Source organism: Syngnathus scovelli, chromosome 20 (assembly GCF_024217435.2).
Source record: "Syngnathus scovelli strain Florida chromosome 20, RoL_Ssco_1.2, whole genome shotgun sequence".
In the NCBI taxonomy this organism is placed as follows: Eukaryota; Metazoa; Chordata; class Actinopteri; order Syngnathiformes; family Syngnathidae; genus Syngnathus; species Syngnathus scovelli.
This window is the reverse complement of record NC_090866.1, coordinates 10688619-10716075: the sequence shown is the minus strand read 5'-3', so window position 1 is coordinate 10716075 and position 27457 is coordinate 10688619. Positions and strand designations below refer to the sequence as shown.

At 48.0% G+C, this 27457-nt stretch overlaps 5 protein-coding genes across 10 annotated transcripts; 2 read left to right on the top strand and 3 right to left on the bottom strand.

Annotated features, from left to right (window-relative positions):
* Nucleotides 1-1025: 1025 nt before the first annotated feature.
* On the bottom strand, nucleotides 1026-2915 carry mtfr2 (mitochondrial fission regulator 2). The gene is made up of 8 exons (XM_049757654.1): nucleotides 2766-2915; nucleotides 2601-2686; nucleotides 2415-2519; nucleotides 2224-2348; nucleotides 2011-2165; nucleotides 1621-1900; nucleotides 1367-1550; nucleotides 1026-1259 (listed from the first exon to the last, which is right to left on the bottom strand). Exons 2-8 carry the CDS (start codon nucleotides 2670-2672, stop codon nucleotides 1215-1217), a joined length of 966 nt encoding a protein of 321 aa, XP_049613611.1. The 5' UTR covers nucleotides 2673-2686; nucleotides 2766-2915; the 3' UTR covers nucleotides 1026-1214.
* A 62-nt stretch (nucleotides 2916-2977) lies between these two features.
* Nucleotides 2978-4810, top strand: armc1l (armadillo repeat containing 1, like). The gene is made up of 7 exons (XM_049757658.1): nucleotides 2978-3077; nucleotides 3307-3469; nucleotides 3542-3633; nucleotides 3702-3885; nucleotides 3954-4070; nucleotides 4155-4229; nucleotides 4309-4810. The coding sequence occupies exons 1-7, from the start codon at nucleotides 2995-2997 to the stop codon at nucleotides 4501-4503; spliced, it is 909 nt and encodes a 302-aa protein (XP_049613615.1). The 5' UTR covers nucleotides 2978-2994; the 3' UTR covers nucleotides 4504-4810.
* Nucleotides 4811-4888: 78 nt separating this feature from the next.
* On the bottom strand, nucleotides 4889-13873 carry map7b (microtubule-associated protein 7b). Of its 5 annotated transcripts, none has more exons than XM_049757561.1 (19): nucleotides 13731-13873; nucleotides 10597-10752; nucleotides 10439-10516; nucleotides 10089-10252; nucleotides 9920-10028; nucleotides 9091-9201; nucleotides 8919-9008; nucleotides 8219-8338; nucleotides 7658-7827; nucleotides 7408-7553; nucleotides 7135-7337; nucleotides 6932-7067; nucleotides 6666-6858; nucleotides 6481-6585; nucleotides 6362-6412; nucleotides 6252-6285; nucleotides 6043-6166; nucleotides 5793-5983; nucleotides 4889-5719 (listed from the first exon to the last, which is right to left on the bottom strand). In XM_049757561.1, exons 1-19 carry the CDS (start codon nucleotides 13774-13776, stop codon nucleotides 5709-5711), a joined length of 2238 nt encoding a protein of 745 aa, XP_049613518.1. In that variant the 5' UTR covers nucleotides 13777-13873; the 3' UTR covers nucleotides 4889-5708. The 5 variants fall into 5 exon arrangements, with proteins under 5 accessions (XP_049613518.1, XP_068505433.1, XP_049613521.1 ...); XM_068649332.1 differs by having other exon boundaries at nucleotides 7658-7803; XM_049757564.2 differs by lacking the exon at nucleotides 13731-13873 and adding an exon at nucleotides 11353-11615.
* iyd (iodotyrosine deiodinase) lies at nucleotides 13730-27347 on the top strand. 2 transcript variants are annotated; one of them, XM_049757653.1, is made up of 8 exons: nucleotides 13730-13876; nucleotides 14861-14991; nucleotides 15514-15579; nucleotides 25860-26036; nucleotides 26267-26458; nucleotides 26633-26792; nucleotides 26871-27027; nucleotides 27125-27347. In XM_049757653.1, the coding sequence occupies exons 2-8, from the start codon at nucleotides 14955-14957 to the stop codon at nucleotides 27305-27307; spliced, it is 972 nt and encodes a 323-aa protein (XP_049613610.1). In that variant the 5' UTR covers nucleotides 13730-13876; nucleotides 14861-14954; the 3' UTR covers nucleotides 27308-27347. The 2 variants fall into 2 exon arrangements, with proteins under 2 accessions (XP_049613610.1, XP_049613609.1); XM_049757652.1 differs by having other exon boundaries at nucleotides 15511-15579.
* ppp1r14c (protein phosphatase 1, regulatory (inhibitor) subunit 14C) lies at nucleotides 16862-25037 on the bottom strand. The gene is made up of 4 exons (XM_049757687.2): nucleotides 24681-25037; nucleotides 19636-19719; nucleotides 19509-19541; nucleotides 16862-18700 (listed from the first exon to the last, which is right to left on the bottom strand). The coding sequence occupies exons 1-4, from the start codon at nucleotides 24936-24938 to the stop codon at nucleotides 18626-18628; spliced, it is 450 nt and encodes a 149-aa protein (XP_049613644.1). The 5' UTR covers nucleotides 24939-25037; the 3' UTR covers nucleotides 16862-18625.
* Nucleotides 27348-27457: the final 110 nt, after the last annotated feature.

Genomic DNA, 27457 nt, shown 5'->3' with positions numbered 1-27457 from the left:
AATCGTCGTGTATGGAGAATTCACATGGGATTTGGTAAGAGAAGTTTTTCACGTGGTAAATGCCGAGTATCGATAACTACCGAGCAGTATAGTAAGTAAGCTGTGCGTAGAAATTTGAATTTGACATTATACTCTTTAGTCCAGCACTATTTCTTATTGTTAAAATTGTAAAATGTTGCTATGCTAATTTAGCATGTCGTGGAGGGGATTTTGGACGGGAGTTTGTATCGTTACCGGCACCATTTTGAATGAGATTTGATTGAAAATGTTAACAGTTGAGATTTTGAGGACAGAAAGTGCTTAAGGCCGATAGAAAATTTCACATTATGCTTTTTGGTGAGCTGCAACTTGATCTTTTCTGTTTGTGTTTACAAAAGGCCATTCCTCCAAGAGTACCTGATGGACACGACCTCAGGTTGTCCTCAGTAATTGACGACGTCACGCAAATATCTCAAATGCTCGAAACTAACCGCGTGTCGCTTTTTGCAGCTCGGTGGTCTGTTTTCACCGCCCTGCCCAAACGCACGATGACAACAACATAAATCTTCAACACGACAGGTATGGTGGGAAAATATTAAATAAATAAATAAATAAAATATTTACTATATCAATGTAAAAATAATGAAATCTAAATATATAAAAATAGATAAATATAAATGAATACTCAAATTGTGTCTCCGACTTGCAGCAAGCGCAATAAATCACAATTTCACATATAATCGAAATGACACTGCCAATCAATAAAATGCAACACGTCTTTTGTTTTGTTTTTTTTTTACAGCGTCCAGGAGGACGGCCAAGTGGAGGGCGACTACAAAGACGGCACCCAAGACGTATAACGTCTGAGATGTTTTAGTGCACGTTCTTTATATTCACAATTGCAGTCATTCCATTTCAAGGAAATTATCAGTTGTTTTGGAAAAAGACTGACTTCATGTAGCACTTATTTAAATCTTTAAATTAAAAATGTAAACGCAAAAAAGACTCCTATCTCAGCGCTCCACTCACCAAACACGACAACTGAATGCTAACTGAACACTATTTTATTTGACATATGTAACTTTTTTAATCAACTGAAGAAAACTAAGACAGCAGGTGCATGGAAGATCCCGTCAATGTGTGCGCGCTGGCGGGCCGAGAATGAATTCAGAAGAATTTGTACCGACCTTTCGCAATCCTCCTCAAGGATTCCGAAAGGAAAGACTTCAATTGCATCACAAGTGGAGAAGCGTCTGGCTGCGTCGAGCGTGGTGGACCATCTGCAACATTACGGTCAATACGTTACACGCTGTAGATGATTATTGCAATACTTTCTTTGAAACATATTTGATTAAAAAAAAAAAAAAAAAAACGCGGCTGGACAAACCTTGGGTGTGTCGGGACTTCCGAAAGGCGAGCTTTCCAGAGAATTCTCTTTATCTGAGAGATTGTGGCGATGCTGCGCAAACTTTCTCTTGAGCGCCTCGGCAATCAGAGAGGCCGGGTCCTTGGGGGTGGTGGCCCCGCCCCCTCTGCTACGCCTCCTCGGAACCGGCGTGCCCCCCGGTGACCTGCAACCAGAAAAAAAGTCTGCTTGATTTGAAATTCTTCACACGGAGGGCGTCTGTGGTGAGAACGGACCTCTCGACAGATCGCAACTTGACTTGATTCAAGTCTTTGAGCACATCCAACAAGGAGGGCAGGCTGGGAACGGCTTGGATCCGTTTCTTGTCCGCGTCCTTCCCGGCGCACTTGCGCCGTCGGATCAACTCGGTTACTGACAACGTGGCGGAACATGGCGACGGCGGCGGCAGAGGAGGTGGCGGCGGAGGCGTGCAGCGAGGTGTAGATGTGAGAGCCGCCGCGGCCGGGATGGGCGACATCAAGGGCGTTCCGGCTGCTTTATGGGACTCGGAAAGACCTAAGTGTTAATAACAGAATAAGCAGAGAAGGTCTCCAACTAAGCGGACAATACTAAAGAGAGCCTGCGAGTATCGGCGTAAGTTTTATATGTGTAGCTTTTCGGCGTACCCGAAGTGGCGGTGACGAGAGTGGCGATCTGAGCTCGTAACTTGAGCAGCTCGCTCTCCAGCGCAGAGATCTTCTCCAGGGCTTCCGGCTGCATCTGTCGGGCTCCCGCCGGTCGCAGTCGCTGCCTCGCGGGCGTCTTTGCAGGTAGATGATGCCTAAAAAAAGCAAGAGGTCAGCAAGCAGAGCTGCTTGTTTGCATTCGGGCATTCCTACCTGCTTTTGGCGAAACCGTCCCCTTCGTCTTCAAGTACCCACAGGACGTCAGCGAACGATGGGATGGCGGGCGTTTCCGTGGGGAGGTCGACATATCCGTGCGGCCTGGAGGTGGTCAGCGGGATCTGATGCGGGAGGAAGTGGTAAGGTGTTTATGATAGCATAAAAGGGACAAGACTTTGGAAAATTACCTGAAAATAGACCCGCGGCGCAGGATTCAGAGGCAGGTTGGAGCCGATCATCCTCACCACGCTGCGGTATTGGCCACACAGCCGACTGTCCCACACTGGAACAAGCTGCATCAAAATCACACCACGAGACGATTTAATAATAATAACAACATTAATTTACAAGTAATATTAACTAGCCAAAGTCACCATTTCTGGAGGGACTCCAAAATAGTCCAGCACCATGCGGAACACTTCCAGTGCATCCTCAAGCAAAGACATCGCAGCTCAGGTTTCTGCTCACAGCAATGAGGGAAAACTTAACGCCTTAAACTTACCCAAGAAACAGGAAATATACAAAGATACAAAACTCACCGTGTGTTCTTCCTTTGGTGACGACGTCCCCCGTTAGCCTTTGTTCAAAACCTTCATTTTTCATGAAAGTATACGTATTTGCTTCAACCAAAAATGAAATAAAACTTTGCCTCACGCTCGTTCGGTTATCTGCGGAAGTTTTCTACAATCAAATTAAACGTTCGTGTAGTATAAACGATTTTGGTTGGTCGAGACTGCGGGAGCCAATAGAACGAGCCGATGTTGCAGAATGGTGCCGCTTTTGACCAATCGCCTGTCACCACTAAGCCCACGAACCCTCCCAGTAGTGTCCACGAGCTTCGTTAACCCTGGGTAAGAAAACGTGAAAAAAGTCACATTTAAGTCTTCTTATAAGACTAACAAAGTGATTACGCCACTCGTATTCGCGTTATAATTACGAATATTGTAATACGCTTTTGTACCAGTGTATACAAAGTAGTTAGCTTTGTTAGTTAGCCACATCGAGCTCGCTTAGCATTTGACAGCACTTCATTAGCATATGTGCAAATGCGAATGGTGGACGATTGAAGTGTCTCTAAAGGTGTTGGGAGATGATGGACGCGTTGTCGGTGGTGAGCCAGTTGCGGGATCTGGCCTCGGAGCCCCAGAACCGAGCGGCGATCGTGCAGGACCAAGGCTGCCTCCCCGGGCTGGTCCTCTTTCTGGATCACCAGAGCCCCCAAGTGCTGCTCGCCACACTCCAAGTGCGCCTCTTTGAAAAACCGCTCCTTGTCACTACAAGGACATGTCAATAGCTCCTACTTTCCTCCTTGCAGACCCTCCGCTATGTGGCCGAGTTGTCCCCCAACATTCCCACCATGAAGAACGAGCTGGGGATGATGGTGAGCCTGGAGAACCTGACGACGAGGTGAAGAATGTAGTGCGACTTAGATCGTTTCATACCGTATTTGTGAAACATGGTCTTTCTTCACGTAGGGATGAGTTGTCTGATGACATCAGGGAATTGGCGAAGGAGGTGTACGGAATTCTATCGGCGCCTCCTCTTCCTGCCCATCGAACACCTGAGAGGGAAAGGAGAAAAAAGTCACAGTTCTTCCTGAATTCGTCCAACAAGAAGGCCAAGTGTGTCACCTTGCACATTCAGGGCCTGGACAGCGCTGTGAGTCCACATCACAGTCGGCAACGTTTGGGCGGCTGCCCGATGACAAAGGCGTGTTTGTGACGTAGGACCAGCGTGGCCTGTGCGAGGAGGCTCTGCTGAAGGTGCGAGGCGTGATCAGCTTCACTTTTCAAATGACCTCCAAGAGATGCACCGTGCGCATTCGCTCCGATTTGCCCACCGAGGTGACGACGCTTCCGGGATAACCCGGCTTCGCTCGGGATGCTTTTCATGGACTCATGATTTTTTATTTTTTTGTACATCGGCAGAATCTGGCCTCGGCCATCGCCGCCACCAAGGTGTTGACTGCCCAACAGGTGGTGAAGAACGAGGCGGGAGATGAGGTCAGGTTTTTTTTTTTTTTTTACCGTTGGTGCAAGCAAAAGTGCTCAGTTCTTTTGCTTGTCCACCTACCTGGTTCAGGTCTTCATCCCCCTGAGCACCTCGGGAGCGGCGGCGGCGCCACGCGACTCGGCCCTGCCGGACTACCTCCCCGAAGACGAAGAGGAGAAGCCGGAGGAGGAGCGTGCCGTGTCGCGGGCCGCCGCCAAGGACGACGCCAGCGGCAGCTGGCTCAACGCCGCCGCCGGTTTCCTCAGCAGGACCTTCTACTGGTGACGGTTCCTGTGGACTGCTGCAAAGGCGCAAACATTATTCCGTGGACGCCTTCTGATGTTTTCAAAAGGCTTGAAAAGTGTGCACTTAGTTCATGTAAATATTTTGCTTTCATTATGATCATTTCAACATTCAAGCTTTTCTTTAAGTGTGTTTTCTTGTGGATTTCATCACCTCGTTTCCCGAGAGCGCCTTCCTTCCTTCCCTCAAAAAGAACTGGTGTGTTGGAGAGACATCCACACCCCAATTAATTGTCATGTTCAACTTGGAAAAAAAATAAAGGCCCCACCTCAAATGAACAATTAATAAAGAGTGAGATGTTTGGATATTTCATTCAGATGCAACTGAAATCGAAATAAGTTGGAAAACAAGGAGCAAACAGAAAAGGTAACATGTCCAAGAGATTTATTTTCAAATAATACAGCTGGAGTAGTTTCTTATCTTTGCTCTGCTCATTCTTAGTAAAATAGAGTGACTCTCGTATATTAGTTCTGGAATGGCTTCGATGCTCTTCTGTCGGAGCAATTTGTCAGCTCGATTCATCACCGTCCACGTCGGCGGTACTGCACTAGGCCCGAGTGCAAAAAGTTATCGTTATCTTAATTTCATACATGGTAAGGCGTCCGAAAATAATTAGCAGCACGTGTTCCAAAATTTCCCCCGCCTGACCGAAGTTATGAGATTTACAGCAAAATGAACATCAAGCCAACCAAAAGTTTGGTTTACAGCCATTACGTTCCAGTAAGTGGATCAACTAAGAACACCAGCAGCAATCCGAGTTCAACCCGGGCGCCATCTTAAATACGTGAGGAGACACAAACCGTCTCTTGCGACATTTCTGAGCGCGTTCAACCCCGCTTTGCCGACGCTGGCTGGCTGTCCGACAAGCGAGGAAAAAAAAAAAAAAAATCAGAATTAAAGACTTTACAACTCATCTGGGTTTGCCGTCGTCACTGCAGTAAATCTCAACTATAGTATACACCCCTTTGGTGGTTGATGCCCCCCGAAAAAAAAAAAAAAAAAACAGTCTGCCTCCATGAAAGCATCCCCCTCGTGAGATTTGTAAAGGTGATCTTTGGAGTTACCGTCTTGGAGGAACCACGCGTGTTGGTGCCTCCCGGAAGGCTGGAAGTTTTGTGCATCCATCCGAGCGCCTTCCTTCCTGCTCGTCCGTGGCCGCGTCGACGTCATCCTCTCCCTGCGCATCGTCAGGCGACGTCTAAACAAAGCGAAGACCGACCCGCTGAGATTGGAAACGAGTACGGCCAAAGATCCATTTTGTAGATCCCAACCTGCTCCCTGCTGGGCCGTGATGTCGTCCAGCAGCGTGTCGCTGTGAGACTTTGAGAGGCCGTTCTCCTTGAAGGCCACCACAGCAACTCTCTCGTCATCCTCGTCCACCTTCTGTTGCTGCTCGTCGTCGTCCTTCAACCTGGAATGTGCAGGCGGTTCAAAAAGACCTTCGTCAAACTCTCCGTTCTCCCTGCAAAAAAAAATAAAAAATCAGAAGCGTTCCTGTAGACATCATCCAGTTGGAGTTACCTTTGCATCGGAGCGCTGTGCGTGGAAGTGCTGCTGGTGTTCAAGTTGGGGTCCGCTTGGCAACCGTTGCTATGCGGGCTGGAGGCGGGGCTCCCTTGGGACGGGCCTGGAGAGGCGACAGCCGCTGGTGTGGAGCAAACACGAGACGTGCAATCGGGGTGTTGGTGTCAGGACCAAAAAAAAAAAAAAAGAGACTGGCTTCAAGTTACCTGGTTCCTCTGTGTTCTTGCTGGGGGTTGTTTTCTAGAAACGAAGAACGTGGAAATAACAGTCAGCAAACAAACAGGAGCATTACACCCCCATTTTGTCGTTCGCTTACCTTGTCCGAGGCGTCCGAGCGTCTGGTCCTCTTCATGATCTCCTCCAGTCGCTTGTGAGGAGAAGAAGAAGCCGCTTTTAGGTGCGCGTGAGGATCAGGCTTGGAAGCGGTTTAATCACCTTCTTCCTCTCCAGCCGCTCGGCCTCCTCTTTCTGGAAGTGCTTCTCCCTCTCCTGCCTGAGTCTGTCCGTCTCCTCCTTCTGCCGAGACTCTTCCTCCTCACGCTGATGAGCAGAGCAAGAACAAGAGCAGAGTTTTACTTCAGAGCCCTTCCGTCACCGTCCCGGATGCTAATTTTCCCGACCTGTTTCTGAGCTTTCTCGGCCTCCTCTCTCTCTTGCTGGAGGCGCTCCTCCTCCATCCTTCTCTCCTCCTCTTCCTTCAGGCCTCGCTCCTCCTCGTCTTTCAGCCTCCTCTCCTCCGCTTGCCGCTGGGCCTCCTCCTCTCGCTTCGCTCGCTCCTCGGCCTTGCGACGAGCCATCTCCTCCTTAGCTAGCCTGAGGACAATGGCGGGGGTGGTGTATGTCAACACTGTGGATCTTCTGCTCGAGTTCCAGTTGAAGATGCTACCTGGCCTGCTCCTCCTGCTGCTTTCGCTCCTCTTCCTCCCGTTCTCTCTGCTCGCGGACCAGCCGCCGGTTCTCGGCGAGGATGCGGCTGGCTTCCTCTCGATCTGTGGTCCCGGCAGAAGGCTTCGGGGATGGCTCTAAAATGAGAAGAAATTAACACACAAAAAAAATCTGCTCGTGTGGAATTAACAGTTCAGTCCTCACCGCGGGTTGCAGCCTTATTGTGTTCCGCTGGCCGAGGAGGGCTGAGGACCTGCTCGTCCTCCGCTTCTTGGCTTTGGACGGGGTTAGACGGCTGCGGAATCTCAGGCAACACCTTGAGAGGGCGCAGGTTTCCGGGGTCCTCTGCCACGGGGGACTTGAGCATCTTGGGGGTCGGGGGGCGTCCTATGATATTCTGAGAGGGCCTGTTTGCAGGAAATAAAAGCATTTTTCTTCTCCACCGATTTACAACCGAGCCAACAATTTTATTTCTACCTTCCAGGAGAGGGCGCTGTTACTTTGGTGTTCCTTTTGATGGGTGACGAGGATCGCAATTTGAGGGGTAAGGTGAGCGAGGGGCCGAGAGGCTGCGACAGGTTGCTCCATGACTTCCTGACAGAGTCGCGGTTCTTCTGTGGCGTCTGCAAGCAAGCGAGAAAAATAGCAAATGTAACGCTTGATAAAAAAAATAAATAAATGGCATGAAGCCAATAAAAAAACATTTGAGGGCATCCCAGCCAGCCACCTGCGGCGTGCCGGTGGTCCTCCTGCGCGCCGCCGCCGCCGACGAAGCCGTCTCCCTGGCGAGGCTGCGATCGTGGCTGCGGCTGTGAGACAGCGGGCGGCCCGGCAGGGTCTTGAAGGCCGCCGAGCCCGTGGGGTGGCACGACACTGAGCGAGGACACACAGGCATGGCTACGGTGATGGAACAGGGTGGGGTGGGGGTGCGAGGGGTACATCGTGGTATGGAAAGGCGGGAGCGGGAATAAAACAATGGCGATGTTTGACGGGAGGGGCCAAGGAGTGAGAGGAAGGGCAAGAGAAAGGTTTGAAGGAAATGAAAAGCGTTAGTGTCGCCTGCTTCGCGTCACAGCAGTAGTTTAGTAGTTATTCGTGTGTGTGTGAGCTTTGAGTGCCTGATACCGGCCGGTGACGGAAGTTTCAGACACTATTAATGCTTTAAGTGGCGCCCAATCTTATTAACCCAGAAAAGCGTGCCGGTCGACGGCGCTCGCTCTAATTGACGAGGCGCTTTTGAGCATCCCTGCGCTTCCGTTGGCTGGTGACGGGAGGGGGCGGGGCTTACCCGTTTGCTCTCCTGAGAGACTCATGGCGCTGCGGCTGCGTGCCAGGTAGGAGTGTGTGGGCTGTTGCAGCCGGTTCACCACGTTGCTCTCCCACGTGGTCAGGGGAAGGCGGCGAAGACCTACGTGCACACACAGACATGAAGTTGGTTTTGCATCCAGGCAAATGTGGCCAAATGAAGCCGCACTTCGCTTTGCATCTGCGTCACCTGCCAGCAAAGCGCCCGGATGAAGAGAAGCGCCAAGCCGAAAGCAAATAAAAGGCTTCACAAAGCCAGTGCGGGGAGCCAGAACAACAAAACAGAAAAGCCATGCTCTTGCGAGGCTCCTGCGTTCCGCAATAGCAATTAGCCTGATTAGCCGCGTGCTCAAAGATAAAGCCGGGCTGGAAACTGTACCAATTGCCGACCAATTTCACCAAGGGTAAAAAAATGTGCGGCATCCGTCCGGATAAACCAAACGGCATAGAGTGTTTCCGCAAAAACAAAAAGATTATCCTACAGCGGATTAGAGAAAGGGGTCAGCGTGGATGCACACTGCGCGCTGCTTTGTGTTTCAAATACAAACACGACACCAAGCCCACAAATTAAATACCTTTTATACAAATCTTTGGAGTCAACCAGCAACACGGAAACAATCTCAACAGTTTCCAGCCCGTGACTAGTTTTTTTTTTTTTTTTTTTTGGAATGACCATCAAACACCTGCGTTTCTTTGCTGGCTCCCTTGGGTGAGACGAGTTTTGGACTGAGCTTTGTTTATGGCAGGGGTGGAGGTTGTCCTCGCCCACAACCCTGCATCGGTAGCATGAAATAAAAACGAAATAAATTCAAATAAAACCCTACCGAGTTCAAAGTGTCCAATTTTTGCCGTTACCTCGGTCAGGCGAGTGGAGGAGCGTGGCGGAGGACGACGACAGGCGCTTGGTAATGACGGGGTCGTGATGTTTGGATAGGTTCACCGTGGACGCCGATCTGCGGTCAGCATCTGGAAGCCACCCAAATCGACGTCAGACTCAGAGAAGAAGAGCAAAGGGCTTGCTTGTCGGCTATGCTCAAATGTTTCTAGAGGGGGAAGTCGAATTATAGCGACTGGCGTGTTGTCTATCTGCCGAGGGACTATCTGAAGTCACAAATTGCGCTATCAAAAGTGGCCTACGTGCACACTAATGTTCAAGCGAGGTACACACATACCAACAATCATGTGAACAGAAAATATTCATGTTAATGACCAATTTCAGGGAGAAAAAAATGCTGCCTCCTACAGGTCAGTTTTGGTATTACAACACAGGCAGTTATTTTTTTTTTTTTTTTTTTTTTGCTGGTCATGTCGCTCACATGGATATGCATGTACCCCGACCCGTTTAGTGAACGTCTATGCGCCGGCCCACTAGAATATTCACATTGGGATCTCACTGGGTGTCCACGGTGGACACTGAAAGCACCCGGCGCGTGCTCCAGTCCAGCAAGGTCGATCGGGTAGAGGAAAGCAGACTCGACAAAACCTGGACCACCAAGGCGGACCACAATGCAGTGCAGAGAACAAAGAGAGAGCGACAGACAGAGAAGAGCCAGGTGGGAGACAGAAAGAAAGTGATTCAGAGAGAGCAGATGGAAGGCAAGTTGAAAAGTAAACATGGCAGAAAAATGAGCCTGAGTGGAGGAACATGACAAGCCAGCTCAAAGTCAACGTGGTGAATGCGTACCGGTGGGCGTGCTGGGGCGTACAGGGCCACCCCAGGACCAGCGGTTGGCCTTGGGTCTGCTGGCCTGACCCCGCTCCATCGTGCGGCGCAACACGGCTTCATGACGAACCTGGGGGACACGTTTTATTACGGCTACAAGCCCCAAAAAGATTTTTCACTCGGGACGGACCTTGTCCTCCTCCAGCTTCTGCCGTCGCTTCTCCTCCACAGCCAGGCGTCTCTGTTCCTCCTTTATGCGCTGCTCCTCCAGCTTCCTTCTCCTCTCCTCCAGGTGCTTCTCGTAGTGGCGCCTGGCACGCTCCTCTCGTGCCTGCCACTCGGCCTCTTTGGTGGCTGGCGACAAAGATGAAATGACAAAAAAAAAGCAGACGAGCGTGCTGCGTGAGCCCAAAGCCGCCGTGTCATGGGTCAGCCGCTGATCATGTGACTCGGCTTTAGCGCGTGGCAAATCCCTTCGGCGCACAGACCGATATTTACGTCAACAAATACAATCCGACGCAAACACGCCGCGGTACGCACCATTCTGCTTCTCGCGTTCCTCTCGACGCTCCCGGGCCAGCCTCAGCCTCTCGTCGGTTTTATTGAAGAGCGAAGAATCTGCAAAGACAAACGGCGGGCGGCTCAAACGAGCACTGCCATGTGAACTTGGAGATTTTTCGGCGATTTTGCGGGCTTGCCTAATTTGGGACCCGTTGTGCTGTTATTGGGGCTGCCGCTGGTGCCCGTCGGGGCTGGCGTGGAGGTCAGGGCGGGGGAGTAGGCCCGTCCGGAGAGCGACGAGCTGGCCCCGGCGGGTGAAGACATCCTGCCATCGTCTGATTTATAGAAAGACGCTGAGACGACAGACAGACAGACAGACAGACAAACCAAACGTGCGTGAAGGGGAATTCAATGAAATCCCTCAAGTGATGCATGAAATGGACTTCGCCCCCGTTCCACACTGGTTCTTTATCACTTCAGGGGCACGTTATCTCAAGCTAGCTCCAGTCAGCCTGCCACAACTGAAAACAAGTTCATACTTTGGAAAGAAACTCCGCCCCTCACGCCATTGAATGTTTTCTTCCTTAAAGGGCATCGTGCACAAAGACGCAAAACATGTCAGCTGAGTACGAACACGTCGACAGTGCCTCGGGTGCTCGTTCGGCGCTGGAACCGGTTTGGCCTTGGCTTTTGGTCAAACAGGAAAGGTTGGGCCCGGGCTCAGTTACAACCATCGTATCTCGTCACGCTGAAATAGTTTTTGTCAAACAAAAGGAGAGCTCGTCTCGTCGGGTCATGGGGACAATACGAGCCGCCGGCAGACACCGCGAATGAATGAAGGACAAAAGTTTTGAATCTGGCGACACAATATGAGAGCAGGACGAAAAGTTCCCTTTGCAAGGCTGACAATGCTCCGTTGCCATTGACACCGATTGTTGCAAAACCGTCTTTACCTGGATTCTGCATCCTGTGTGATGCTAACAGAGACCCGATGGGGCTCCTCCTAGTCAAACTGGAGGGTCGATATCAGCATCCGTGCTTCCGGCAAGCATCCTGAACAAGTCAACCCAAAGTCCATGGTGAAGGCCAAAGGGCGGAAATCCACAAAAAGTGGGGAAAAGAAGCCACTCAGCGGGATCACCGTCGACTGGTCGTGGCAACTCTCCACAGCCACGAGTGTGTGTTTTGTGTTAAAGACACGGAGAGTGCGACATGGGGAGAATTTAATCTGGCCCTCCCTCCCTCCCCCATGTCCCATCATTCACCGGCAGTCAGATTAAACGGTAAGAGCGAGCGATTAAAGCTGTGGTGGCTAGCAAGCCAGCCATCGCCGGCCGTCCCCAAAGGATTAGCCCAAGCTAATGCTAAGCTAAAAGCTGATGGACACAACCAGGAAAATAAAGAGAGTCTTGCTGGCTGAGAAGTTAGCTTTGACATATTTCAAATTCTTTTCAGCTGCCTTTTGAAACTATGATCAGATTTTGCTCCTTTCTACACCATGCAGGTTACAACTTTACAAACTCGGCCACTATTGTTGCTTTCTGTGGGTCATGCACAAATCTCCAGTTCTGGTCATACCTTTGGTCTTCCTCCTCCTACCATCTCTCCGTTTGTGCCCATCATCTTCTTCGGTGATGGTGAAGAGTCTCGAGCGGCCGCCTCCCTTCCTCAGCCTGGCCGGCTTGGAGCCCTCACCTCTTGCCGCTCTTCTCCCTTTCCTCATCTCAGCCTACAAGCCATCCCAGCCTGTGCAGCGACTAAGTGAACGTGCACGCCGGACGATGATGATGATTGACCTCTAAAAGTCTCCTCCTCGCTAGTAGGGTGGACGCCAAGCAGCTAACGCAAGGAGCCATATCCCCGGGCTGCACATTGCTGCACTTTGGCCGAGGCGGCGTGAAGAGCGATTCGCGCCGTCCCGAATAAACACACGGAGGGGACAAAGTGCAGCGCGTGACGAAAGACAAACTACTTGCTGAGCTACGTCCATCTTCAGTCGGGCAAGAAGAGGGAGAGGAAGATGAGCTCTCTGCAGTCGGGCTTAGAAAGAACAACTTAATCCAAGATCTAAGGAAATTTGTTTTTGCATCATCAGGCGTCCGACCAGCAGCCCACCAATCAAGCGAAGCACTTAACTGACTGGACGTCATGACAGACACGCCTGGCAAACATTTGGGCTATTTGTACTGTGCATGCGCCACACACTAAACTCACATTCGGCAAAGGAAAACAAATATTAGGATTAAACAGCCGGCACAGCATCTTAATGTCAACACGACGTGGTGGTAAAATACTATAAGAACACGCCATTGTACTTCAATATCCTACAAGCCAATCGGCTCTTGGCCCCCGCAGGATACAGTGGCTGTAATCTTACACTATGGCTTTAAACCAGATAGACCCAAGTACACACACTACACACACTTTCACAATTTAATGTAATTGTCCTGGGCAAACTTAAGGCAATCAAAATATCATCTATGCATAGAACAGCTTAATAGTTTGCAAAAGTGAACTCCTTTCAGAACCGCACATCCCCAAGGCCTTATAAGTGTTCCGACTTACGTACAAATCCGTCGTAGGTAGAGTACCGGCGATATTAACCAGCCATTCTGTTTGGGTGAGTTTGGCGACACCTCTGGTGATAAATGGTAAATTTACATATCCGGCATACAGCCAATTTACATTGTTTTCTTAAAGTTAAACGGTTACAGAAAACCGCCTTTAACATATTAAAAAAATACATGTGTCTTGACGTCGATCAAAATATTCGACCATGAATAACAAAATAAAAAGAATACACAATCTGAAAACTAATACGCACATCCGACTTTAAATAATATTTTCAGATTTAAAAAGACAGAAAATGACGCGTGGGAGGTTTAAAATGAGTTTTTTATACGGAAAGGATGGACATTGAATGAAATGAGTTTGCGACTCCACCTGTCACTTCGAGCCGAGTCACTACTCGAAAGCAGTCGAATGTCAGCGGCAGGTGTGCGCCAGCAGCTCCGGGGCTAGCTTAAAATACCGACAATGACGCTCACAAAGTCAACCCAGCACATTTTAAATGTTTAAAACTACACGACTTGCTTAAGGCAACAACAACAAAAAGCAACTGGTGTCGTAGGTAGTTTTTTTCCCCCCTTCTTAATCCTTCTCTTGTGACTGGCCACCCGGCGGCGGACTACAACAGCTCTCTTTAGATCTCTCCGCGTTTAAACACGACAAAACAACCGGAAGTCTGGTCTTTTTCCGAGTATTCACTTGTAAGACGACCGTCGGACGCTCTTCCGGGCAGTTTGTCCAAGTTAGAGGCGCGCGAACTCACCTTGGGACGCCGGAGGAGATGCGTCGCTGCCATCCTCGTCCGCCATTTCTCCTGACGTCACCCGGCCGGAGAACCTGCCCGGAGGTCCGAGGAAAGGATCCCTACTCGACTGACTTCCCGCCTCCCTCACCACCTCATACGGGCAGGTAGGAGGGGAGACACGGCGCCTTCGGCGGCTTTTAGACGCTCCAAAACACTCGTCGTAACTAACTTTTGAAACTTGTCCTTGAAAATTGTCGTTTTGTTAGCAGGACATCTGAAAAAGGTGTTTAGGCGATAACTACCTGTTGTGTTTTTTGTTGCGACGCTGCCATCTACAGGCACAGGGCAGCTAATGCTAATCTGTAGTCGCTCATTGAGTTTTGTTGAGGGGGCGTGGCAAACGCAAAATGGGCTGTGATTGGCTGTTTTGCTCTAGCCTATATTTATGTTTTATTATGTCATTTAAATTGTTTATGTTTTTTGTTTTTGCCTTAATTAACCTTGCTAACCGATTACAACCTAGTTGTGTTGGTAACAAAATTGTCCCGATAGGCCCGAAAATATGTGTGGTGTGATTCTAGAGACTTGTATTTAAAAAATGTATATAAAATATATATATAATATAATTTTTCAGATACATAAAATACGATGACTATTATTGCTGAAACTATCATGTGAACTCATTGGGCTGATTGTTTTAATCGTCCAGCAGAGGGTGCTCTAACCTTTGGCTTGAAGTCAATTCAGCTGCTCATCATTTAACTATTGCACACAAAACAACAAGCTAATTAATTTAAATCCTGTTTACATTGCTTATTTATGAGATTTGAAAAGGCTGCACTGCAAGGGTTTATTCATATTGCTTTTATTTTGCCATATATTGCCACCAATCAATCAAAGTTAGCCCCTTGTGTCGTTCAGGGCGAAAAATACATACTAAATATCAATCCAGAGGACATTCATCATCATATGAGGTTGCGAGAGCTCATTAAAAACGAGTTGCCGTTCCACCTAAGCCGAGCATAATTGAGTAAGGCATGTGAAAGCGCTATATAAATAAAGATGAGCTGAGTTGTGTTGATTTGTGCGTTCCTGCCTGACTGTCTTGAATGTATGCTAATCTCTTCTATCGATGCTCGACTGTGCAGGCTTAGCCTCCCATGAACCGGCCTGCGAGACAGCCACTGATTGGCGGCAGCTACACGGAAACCATGGCAACCAGCTGTTTTGGCAATTCCAGCCATGAAGCAGGAGGCAGACGAGAGAAATTGGCCTGCAGGTACAGACGCCATGGCCGGGGAACATACGGAGCGCGGGCTTCAAAAGGCCCGCGAGTTACCAGTGGGGCCTTGACATTGTGAAATAAATGATGAGACTTGAGCTTACTGCCTGAGGTGAATTTCAAGGTTACACCTGTCTTCACGTTTGTGATGAAAGATTCTCCAAATTGTCTGTAATGAGCACCCAGGAGATTTGGTGTTTGGGCTTGTTTTTGTTCGACGCAGCGATTCATGTCGAGCTTGTCCATTTTGGTGTGTCGACTGCACAGTTGGGGGGAGGGCGGATTGATTTTGAGGCTTTTCAGAACCTCATCTGCTTTGCGCACCAGAGGACTAGTTTGTTAATCGGGGTCAACCGAGAAAGCACAAACGAATGGATATATTTGAAACATCTTTAAGGATCAGATGTATTACTGTCAAAAAACACAAGGTCCGGATTATAAACATATATATTTTTTGCTCTTGTCTCACTTAGTGTCCTTTTTTCCCCCCCCTGTATCCTCATATCACCTTTCCAGCAGCAGACAGGAGCATCTCCATAGCGACAAATCCTTCCGCTCGGAAAACTGGTGTCAACACCGTCGTTGGTAAGTGACGGCAAATAATTGCTGTTAATTGCACTTGTTTGTTGAGCCCCGCCGTTGTGTGTCCATGCATTCACCCCAAACAGATGGCATGCGCTAGAACGATCTGAATTCACCCCCTGTCGATAGACCGATCCCCCACCAGGACGTAACCACACCCCTTCATTGTCACCCTTGATGATACACAAACAAGCCATATGGCAATGTGACTTAAATCCCTCTAAAGTCTATTTATTGTGTTTGTTTACTTGTTGTACTTGTTATTATCCTCATGGACCCAGACATAAATAATCGCGCATTAATCTTTCACAAATACGGGCAGCAGTTGCCATTTTGTAGCCAATACCTGCACGGACAACTCACTACATTCCTATCTCTCTCCATTTGCTTTGGATTGGGACAAAATGGAGAGATGCTTGAGATGACAGTGTGTCACTGTGCTTTCCCAATTCCCTCCCCCTTCATCCCTGTGAGGTATGATGGATCGCTGAATCCAGCAGGGAGAGTGGGATGGCAGAACATATGGGGAGGGAGAATGGCAAATGAACAAGGGGGGGGGGGGGTTGGGGACAGAAAATGTACAGTAGGATTGCTAGGACGGATTTCACAAAAGGGGGTTCTGCCTGCCGCCATTTCCTCACAGTTTTTAATCCGAACAAACCCGTTAGCACCGTCTGTCTCCTCGTTCCTCGCTGACTGGAAATGACTGGAGGACTCTGCTGGTGTGCAGCCAGCTGACTGAAAAAACATGCTGAAAGGGAGAAGCTAGGGTAAGGGCAAAGCGAGGGGACGAGGGTGGGGGTGGGGGTGGGGGGGGCTCCCATCCTTAGCCATTCTGCTCACATTCACCTTGCAGTTCCAATTATTCAAGGCAGCATGCAGGAGCCTTCAGCCCCAGCTGTGAAATGTGGGTCACGGAATTTAAAGGCGCACGCTCAGCTTCTCGCATCTTGACTCGCAGCATCCGCGCCAATCCCGCAGCAGGCTGCTCGGGAATGTGTGTCAAAGTGTGTCTGAATCCCAAAGACATCATTTGGAGCCAGAGTCTTCAATTGTTCATGACTCCATGCAGCGGCGCCCTAGAGGGCGATATTCTACCTAGCAACAGCCGTACAGTAGGGCACTAGGCTAGTCATACGGGGCTAGACGGGCAGCAGAGCAAGGTTACTCATGCGCAAAGTGAGCAATCAAGTCATACGTCGGTGAACTCGACACACACAATCAGACGGGGGGGCTGGCCTGGCCTACTAAACTAGGACGGCCACGCAAAAAAAAACACAGACGCTTTCTTAAAACAGCGCACGCAGAGTTGTCTGCATTTTTATTGTCAGCAAGAAAAAAAAAACAGACCACACACACATTTTACACGTTACATTTTTGTTTAAAAACAAGATTGCTTATTGTGGATGTACAGAAAAAAATGAAAACAGCAGCTAAAAAAAAAAAAAAAATTGTAAGTCTTAATAAAAGGTATAAAAAGGAACGTGTTGTATGAATTAAAAACCTCCGGGCCGACAAATGTGCCCATGGGCCTACTCCGCTCCCACATGCTACTTAAAAAATACATGCAAAGCTCCCTATGCGGACATTTTGAAAATACTCCCTCATAAATTATAAAATATTAACCTATTGCCCCTGAACCGCTTCTCAGTAGAGGAAAAATTCATAATAGGACCTCAGCAAAAGTGTGGCGCTCGCCTCCTCCTGCCAACACAAATCCATTTTCATCACACATTTATTTCTTTTAAATACAGCCGCTACCTGGGAAGGACATTTAAAAACAGCACCATTTTTTTTTCATAAGTTCTCCTGGATTCTCTCTGACGTGTTAAGTCACGTCAATTCGAAAGAAAAGTTCTATAAAGTTAACAAGCTAATTTTCTTGATTATAATTGACATATCGATATTCTGTCAGTGTTTACTTAGTGTTGTTAGCATGCAAGACGGGTACTTTGTGTCGTAAGGGAAAAAAAAAAAATCCACCGTCGCCTTGCTTGTATGTCTTTGGCAGCTAAGGGGGATTTGTCACATTTGGTCTATCGCGATCTAATCAGGACTGTTTATGAAAGTGGCTCTCAATTGAAACTATTTTTCGACTCCTCTCATGCAAACCGACTTGCCATTTTTTCACAACCCAACAGTGCCACCTGGAGGAGTCAAAAAAAATTACAACCGGTTCATGAAGCAAATTTGAAGCTTCATTTCCCCGTCGCTATAAAAAATACCGTGTTCGCCTGATGACTCTTAGCCCGTCCTGCCGTTTGACATTTCTAATTTACATTTGGCAAGTGTAAACATTTCAAGTTGTCCACAGACTTACAGTAATTGCCTCCAGGTCGTCCCTATGGTTAAGGTTCAGCGCTGAGAAATAGTCAAACGACATCCTGAAAGTCCTTTAAAGGCAAGCCCTCATCGAGTTCACCGCTGTGTCGTATTTAAAAAGCTAGCTGATATGTGTAAAAAAAAAAAAAAAATGAACGAAAGGCCGTCAGTCATCAGGTTTGTAGTTAAGAACTACAATACCCATCATGCCTTGCTGCGGTGAAAAGCACATCAAAACAATGGCAACGTCCCCACATAGTTTAAATGGCGAAACAATAAACAGTATTGAATTGAATATGCAAGCAAGAATCAGTTACAGTGTAAGGATTATGAGCAGCGGGAAAAAAAACGACAATAAAAAAAAAAAAAAAATGGTGAAGCACTGTCTTTAAAGAGTGCTCCGGCTAATTTCACAGCAAATACAGCAGTACAGACTTAGCTCCTCCCTTTTTTTTGTTTGTTGCTGAGATTTTCCATCTCTATGGCTGTCGGGGGCCTTGAAACGACGAGCAAATGTGAAAAATAGGCGATGCCGTTCGCTATCAACCCTTTTGAACAGTCCACTGATGTAGATGCCATCCTTGACATTGTGTGTGCATGTGCAGTGAGCTCGTGGTATGCATGGATGCTTGCAGAAGTGATGCCACTTATGTTCGGATGAGTTACTGGAGGGGGGCGGCAGGGCAGGGGGGGGGTTCAAAAGCCGATGAGGTCGAGCTCTCTGACATTATAGACCCTTCTTAGATGGAGCGCTGAGCTTCCTCATTCCTCTTATCCTGCCCAGCAACTCGCGGACAAAATCCTATGAGAACAGAATATAGAGAGGCAAAATTATAATTAGAAAGCAGCACACACATATTTATTGTGTGCCCGCTGATATGAATTTGCATTTTATACTGTAACAAAGTGACATTTATAGAATATATGTAATATAAACGGATGAGGATCTAAGATAGAGCCTTGTGGAACACCGGCGAAGGGTCCTCAGTTTAGAACAATTCCAACATAATCCGAATTTTAATTGGAATTTTACTGTCGTCCAAAAGATGAGTCATAAATAATGTAAATATTTGCGTTAAAACACAAAGATTCGTACTGACGAAGTAAGAAACAGCCGAGCGTATGAAGGACAGATTTCAAGGTGACACTCATGACCTCATTTACGACATCCCCGGGACTTGAAGTCCCTCTTTGCCTGTCCTCCATCTTTACGTTCATTTTCTATTTAATATTCAGCTGGGAGAGGGTTAGCGAGTTTCCGTAAAATAATCTACCGATGATAACGTTCTGATTTTAATCTTCAATATTGCGCAGTTGTTTTTTTTTCGTACCTGCCGTACTTTCGTACTTGCTGGTATTGTTTTCAAAATGGCATCTGCGCTTTGACATTCTCGACGGATTATGCTGCATTTGTGCGCGTGTGTGTGAGGGCTTAGGCGTACTATACGAGCTGTCAACCTGGTGACCTTGTAACGCTTGCTGGCAAACCTAATGCTACTTACTTAAAACACACAGATGGGAATTCCCCACAATATGAGGTCATGTGATCGGCCCGCATGACCTTTTCATCGCTATCAATTTTCCACACATCGAGGTGAGTCAACACTCACCTCTGTCGGTTTGTAACAGTCTATTAAGGACTCCTGTGTGTGGAAAAAAAAAAAATATTGTTAAGAGAGAAGAGGAAACCGAAGCTTCATGAACCAGTTGTATTTTTCCCTAAAAATGTCGGCGTACCTGCAGTTTGACGGCTCTCTCGTCATCGCTGTTCACCTCTAAAAGGTCGTCGATGTCGATCTCCACCTCGGGCATCTCTTCCTCCTGCGGGAAAGACAAAATAGTACAAATCGGTGCCAGTCTTCTTCAAAGAGGCGCATTTACCGCGCGGCGGCCATTTTGAAAACCTTCCGATAGTCCTTGAGACGACGGATATTTTTGTTTCGTGGCGACACATCAGTCTGAAACCATCAGCGGATATATTAGCGTGCTGGACGGCCGGGTTTAAGCTGGCAAACGCGAGCGGCATCTCACGTCTGAGCATTCGCCCGCGGCCATCGTTGGTATTCAAGCTCACGGAGAGTCGTTTTTTTATTTTTCCCTCTCGGCTTTAAATCGGCTCGCAATTATGACTTTTTATATTCAAATACTCGATCTGTCCGTCCGTGTGTGTGACGTGTGAGACAATTGCACTTGTCAGCAGGCAGTCTATCAGCCATTGCTGACAAGTGGGGCAGGCAGGCATGAGCCGTGTGTGGACCACCGGCTCCCGCAGGCCACTGCCAACCACACACACACTCTCACACACACACACACACACACACATGCTAGGGCTGCCAACAGTCTTCTGCAGAATGATGTTGACTGCAGGGGCTTTGCGTGCCAGCCTAGCTCGACACAAACTATGTCGTACCCGGAATGGAAATAAGCATGCAGATAAACGCTAGTGGCGCTTAGGAGCCTCGAACGGAACACATCCCAAATTCTTTTTTTACCAGACTCGGCTTGGATTGTGGTTCCGCGGTGGTCTTGGTTTGCGTCAGGTGGAGGAAATGGTTGTAAACCTTCACGGGGGCAAGAACACAGCGTGAATTTGCAAAGGCGCAAGACACAACAAACATTTGGAAAAGAGCCGGCTGGCGTGTTTGGCGAACACGTGTCAGACTTGTTTGCACCAACAGCTGAGAAGCCGCCAGCGCTTTGTCTGCTTCGAGGTGACGGAATGCGAGCCGCCCGACCCGGTGACTCATAAACTCGATTCAGACTGAATTAAACACTCAAAACTGTCGCGTTCACGGACAACGTGGCGAGTATGAATTAAAACTGACCCCTTAAAGTGGGTCAGGATTCCGCCGGAAGTCAATTAGCAAGCCAGCGGGCCGATTCCGGTAAAATCTCTGACCGAGCCTGTTTTTCCAACGCTGGGTGCGTAGGTGGCATCGGCATTAATTGCTTGTAATTGAAAAATAGTCTGACACATCGGCCAACAATTAATGACAGCTTTTCAACAACAAAACAAAATGTCAAGCTTTGTTTCTACTCCGTCGACCAATCAGCCGACTGCTCTGTCGGTGTTTTCCGGGAATGGTGCGCTGTGGTTTGCTTATTTTGCCAATACGCAATAAACAAAATACATATTGCTAGCTTGAGGCTAACGTGGTAGGCTAGCATTTTGTCAAAACGGAATAAAGCGGTAGGTACGCTTGGGATAAAAAGTGGGTCGCTTATGAGCAAGAGAAGGATTGCGCAACCCAGGAAATGTGGCGGCTCAGCTATCTTGGGTGTCGCATCAAAGCGCAGAGAAGCTCAAGGTGGGATGAATTCATCCTCGGAGAGCCAATGCCTCGTAGGGAAGCGAGCGAGCGAGCGAGATGAAGGTGAACCCGGGGCTTAACTCGCGAGGCCTCTTCTGAAGGCTTGTCAAATAGCGGGCCCGCTAATCAGTTACGGTCCAGCATCCTTTCCCCCCCTCCCTCCCTCCCTCTCTCGAAAGCATGCAGCGAGCTCGGATGAATTTACTGGATGAAGTTGCGGCAAGAAATCTTTCCCACGCTGATTCAGCGCCGCTCCAGAGAACGCCTTACATCACACACTCACAGAGGAGGAGTACAAAGAACAAAACGCTCGCTTGAGAGTAACACGGAAATATAAAGTAGCAACCTAGCCACTCGGATGCCCTCACGCACGGGCAAGGAGAGCCACCAAATGAGAATTAGGCCTTGACTCACACTAAAGGTGGTCCAACCGGATAACCTTCTTCCGGCTGCTGGTATCGCTCGCGAGGCTAGGCCACGCCCCTTACAGGCACACATCCAACACACAAATACGACGACTTACGCTAATGATACTTTAGGAAGTCACTTTTATACAACACACTGCCAGAAAAAAGCCACAGACGAAGAACAAGAACAAAACGTTAGCTCGGCTTGTGTTTTGTGCTGACGAACAATGTTGTTGAATTGTGTTTATGTTTAGGTCCTCACAAAAAATGAGAATTCAAATTTGGACAGGAACAAAAAACTTCCTTTGCTGTGATTCAAATGGCAGCCGGATCAAGACACAAATTGTAACCTTGCGGGCGTCCGATCCATAAACGGATCAAGGTCGTTAGCGCCGGGCGACCCATCGACCGGTTGGACCTCGCGGCTGGCGCGTCTGTCAACATCGCTCAATCGTTTCATGTTGCAGTCGAGCGGATGATGCCGTTCCGAAATATGACCGGCTGAATGTTTGTTATGGAAAGAAAATTCAAATTGTGTTTGTATTGCGGCCAGAGAAGAGCATGGACAATCGCGCGTGAAGCTTTACGGATCAAGCATGTCTCTCCAGGCAATACTCCCCCCACCCCACCCCCATCATGTATTTTTCCACTCTAGATATCATTATCTATCTCCTGGAGCAAGCCCCCCCCCCCCCCCCCCCCCCCCCCTCGGCGCCTCCATCACCGCTTCTCCCGTGACCTTGTCGATAGTTCCCCGCGCTTTTTCTTTCTTTGACTCCAGGAAAGACCGACAACGGCGTGTTATGTGAACCTCGTGCGGTCACAGAGGACGAGTAAAACGCCGCAACCGAAGCCGAATCGTTAGAAAGGCTCGATAGCCCAAGAGCGATTCTTTCGGAGGAAAGATACGAATCCAGCTGAATCAAATCGATGAATTGAAATGTTTGTAATCCGTTCCCAGTCCTACCCTTAAAAAGATTTTGGGGATAAAAAAATAGCATTGTGTTGTAGAAAATAAAATCATAAAAAATGATATATAAAATAATAGTGTTAAAATAATGAAAAATTGAACTTTCCACTATTTTGTTTCGTGTTTTCTTTTTTTTCGGGAGCCAGTTTTGTAGGAAAATATTATTGGTGGTATATCCTTTTTTTTAATTTGCAATTCGAATTTATTTGTAGATTTTCACCATTCACAGGCCGAACCGGTCCTTCTAGTATGAAAAAAGAAATCTGGGTGCAAACGCGGCAAAGAAAACATCAGAGCGCAGATAAAACCTCGTCCAAACACAGTCGTGTAACGGTGGGGGTGCGTGCACCCGTGACTAAGCCTCATCGAGCGAGGCTCTATTGACAGCCAGCCATGAGAAAGTAGGACACGCCAGCGTCTACTGTTACCTGGGCCACTCACACGCAAACGTGCATCAACTCTCACTTCCGGAGGAGCCGCCATCAATTTTTCTCAATGCGTCTCAGACCGATTCATCACATGCCACAGCGGCGCTTTATTGCCTCGGCGATTTGAATTATATACACACACGTTCGTTAAGATGGCTCAACTCCTCTCAGCTCATCAGTACGGCACTAGTATTAGTCGATCTTTGCGGGGGATAAATAACACACACACGTGCTAATTTGATGACCAGTTAGGCTGCATTTACACATATGTGGACATCAATACATTTTTTTTGTTCTCTGTTAGGTTTGCATGGGAAACTGATAGCATGCTTGACCTTTACGTCACCCCCCCCTCACACACACACACACACACACATAGCCTGTCTAATTTAGGACCTAGCACTGACGCGCTAATGATTACGGTGGCAGTGCGACTTCCTCTTTACGAGCATGTGACCAAACATCAGTACTATTTGTGTAGGTGTGTGTGTGTTTGAATTTGTGAGGCGTTAAAAGGCCACCTGCCCAAACAAGACCGCCATCTAGCATGTCGTCATGACAGAGAAGGTCAGAATATTAGGTACATCGCCTTCGATGATGTCATCACGCTGTAGCGATCCCTGTCTACGAGTACAGTTAATAATCAACGTCGATATAAATATTGATTCTATCAAGAGATGCATTAAAGGCCCAGCTCGCAAATGAACGGCCTGTCACTCAATCTCCACTCGTCATTTTAATTAAAACCGGAGCGCGTCGACCTCCACCTAATCCTGTTTTGAATCAGCGCCAAGAGCAGCATGGCTGATTTTCTTCATTAAGAGTCATGCATTATTCAGCGAGAAATTAAGGAAAATGTCAGAGAAAAGACACAAAAGGGGACATGGAAAGTCAGGCAAGCCAGGGCACTCTTGTGCCACGCTTATCGTGAAATGAAAGGCCGAGAAGGCTAAAGATAGATACGAGGAATTTAAATCTCAGGTGACGGCCGACGGATGCCATGCAAATGCCCGGCCGCCGTCGCGAGGGTTCTTTGTTACGTGTCGGCGTGGACGCTCTGCAGAGGACGTCGGAGACCACTGACATCAGCACATCCTTAACCCACTGCCCTGCTTTTGCTCGTCTCCAGATTTGAACAAAAGCAGTGCAAACACAGGCATATATTCTTTATCCTCTTAAAAAAATACTTTTTGGGAAGCCAACCTCTGACATATTCCTTTTTTTTTTTTAACTTGATCCTCCACTTTTTGCATTTGAATTATTCGCAATTTGCTGTCAGGCTAGGTCCTTATGCCAGGCATGTTTTTACTGCCCCCTTGTGGCCAAGGCACCTGAAGGAGCAGTACAATGTCCATTGAATATACCCCCCCCCAAAATATGTTTACATCTTTATATTCTGTCTAATGATGTTGTCATGGTATCTTTTTATCCAATGCAGTAGTAATTAATATATTTCACAAATTTTAGGGGTGTATTCCTTCCTCAGGTGTAATGCAAATGTATAATAAACATCTAATTGGATTTTTTTTTCCATATTGGCATAATTCTTGTGAGGACTTTATGCAATTTAAAAAGGACAGGTAGCATCGGTCAAATTCAGTAAGCAACCTCTGGAATTTTGATTTTAATTGTTAAATAAAGTGTGTAAATGATGTTGCGGGCTGACCTCGCAGTCGTAGAGTTCGCTGAGCTGCTCGATGATCCACTCCTCGAGCACCAGCCGCTTCCTCAGCTCCTTGCGGTCGTACTTGACAGTCACTTTGCCCTGCCGCTTCTGCACCGGGTCGTCCGAACCGCCACCGCCGCCGACGACCAGCGGGGCCGATCCGGCGCAGCCAACGCCGGGCGCGGCCTGGAAGAAGACGCGGCCGGCGGCGGCGGCGGGCAGCGGTGGGGCGCTCGTCTCGGTGCTGGCGGCCGACATGGCTCGTCTCGTCTCGTCTCGACTCGCTTGGCAGCTTTTCGTGGGCGAGGCGTTGGGTTGGGATGCTGCAGACTGTGGAGTGGACGTGGGGTGCTGAACAGCTGCTATTTAAAGCGCAGACGGTCCGAGGGGGCGGGGCTTGCGCCCCGAGGAATTAATATTCAAATCAAATCATGGCAAGCGGATAAATCAGTCTTGTGTGTCCATCAGAATCATCTTTGTACAAATATTCCACAGTTCTTACATTTGATCTCGTTAAGCCATTCAAGTGTACCTAATGAAGTGTCTGCATTTGTGTAATTTAATCAGAATAGCTTGTCTGATTGTAGTTATTATTATTATTATTTTTTTTTGCTGGAGTTAGGGTCAATTAGTCAATCATATTTAGCACAAAGATTCAACTGTACGATTGAGTAAATACCGTATGTGGATACTTAGTCAGTGGCGCCCCCTTTTGACCGAATGAAAGAACGCAAGACGGGAGATAAACGTTTTATCTTTTTATAACTCTACATTATAGTACTGTAAAGATGGATGATAACATGGTGTCCTTAGAAGGAGCACACTTCACACTCACTTACCAACAACAATCCAAGTTTGCTTCTGTTAAAAAAGTGACCAGTATCTTATACATTTTTTTGACAACTTTTATTCCAAACTTTCAAATACACACAATACCGAGCTTCCCGTTATATGCATATATAGGTACATACATATATATAACACGCATACATACTTGAATGACGAGTAGTCATACATAAATATATGTTTGAATGACGAGTAGCCCAAGTGAACTTTAGACTGGAAACTACTAGACTTGAAACGAAATTACGCAAGCACCTGCCGTCCGATTGGTCATTGGCCAAGTCTCTGACGTCATTTCATTTTATCATGATCTGACAAGAAGCCTCCTCTGTCCAGTCATCCTCGCAATGGCCATCTTCACTCCAGTCCTGGTGCTACTGTTGTGCTTGGTGTTGGGCTACATGGCGGTGAGGAGCCGGCGGACCAAAACCGCCGGCGACCCTCGTGGGGGACAAAGCAGACCGTGGGTGGACGAGGACCTGCAGGATGACAGTGAGGCCAAGACAAAAGATGGTAAGAGCCTCATGTGGTTTGAAATATGTAAGTTAGTCATTGAATGGCTCATTTTCGTAGAATTGGATCCAAGCTTTGCCTCATTCTCAATTTCTTTTTAAAGATAGTGTATTGCAATCATAGTTCTTACCTTGATTCACCTTTTACTGATTGACCTTTTTACGTTATCTTTCTTTAACTATCTAACGCTTGATCCCATCTTGGCACTTTGCCCGCTGGCTGTGTTCCAGAGGAAGGCGAGTGGCAGGGCAAGCATGAAGACATCCCACATGTGCCTTACTTGTCGGAGCGCCACCCTGAGGAGGAGATGCTAAGCAGAGCTCAACGCTTCTACACGCTAATGAACCAGCGCAGGACGATGCGCTTCATCAGCCCCGAGCCCGTGCCGCGGGAAGTCATCGATAACGTAATACACACCGCAGGTAAAGAAAAAAGAAACTGATGGCAATGAATGAATGCTGTAATGCAGTCATTTGGACACAAGATGGTGCCAAAGTGGTATTTGTATATTAGACACAATAAATAAATAGACCAGGAATGGGGCAAATAGTCCAAGCTCTAGCGACAACGGTATTGTTTTTAACTGACCTGGGCAGGAACTGCACCTAGCGGCGCGCACACCGAACCCTGGACCTTCGTGGTGGTCTCCGACCCAGACGTCAAGCACCGCATACGGCTGATCGTGGAGGAAGAAGAGGAGATTAACTATCGGCAGCGCATGGGAGACAAGTGGGTCAAAGACTTGGCCAACCTTAGGTGAGCATGCAGCGTCGGCAACGCTAATCGGTCCCACGCGAGTCGTCTCACGGGACGATCGCTGCGCGTACGCCGTAGGACAAACTGGATTAAGGAGTACTTGGACGTGGCGCCGTACCTCATCCTCATCTTCAAGCAGACGTACGGAATCCTTCCAGACAACAAGAAGAGGGTGCATTACTACAATGAGATCAGCGTGTCCATCGCCTGCGGCATCCTGCTGGCTGCACTGCAGGTGAAATAAGACAAAAAAGAATGAACTTTCAGGAATTCACTTTTTTCCAATTTACGAGTTGGGAAAAGATTCATATGAGATGACTCTCTGTTGCCAGAACGTGGGTCTGGTCACCGTGACGTCGACGCCGCTCAACTGCGGCCCGAAGCTCAGGCTGCTGCTTAAGCGACCCGTCAACGAGAAGCTGCTCATGCTGCTACCCGTCGGCTATCCCGCCAAGGACGCCACCGTGCCTGACCTCAAACGCAAACCACTGCACGACATCCTGGTGCATATATAAGGGACGAAATTCCAAAATGGAATTAAATATACAAATATCAGTTATGTCTCGGATGTTTTTTATTCATACTCACATTTAAACTTAGGGACCTCGGTTAAGCAAAAGCAACACATTTTGCAACACACTGAAGGAAATGCCATTAATCCAGTT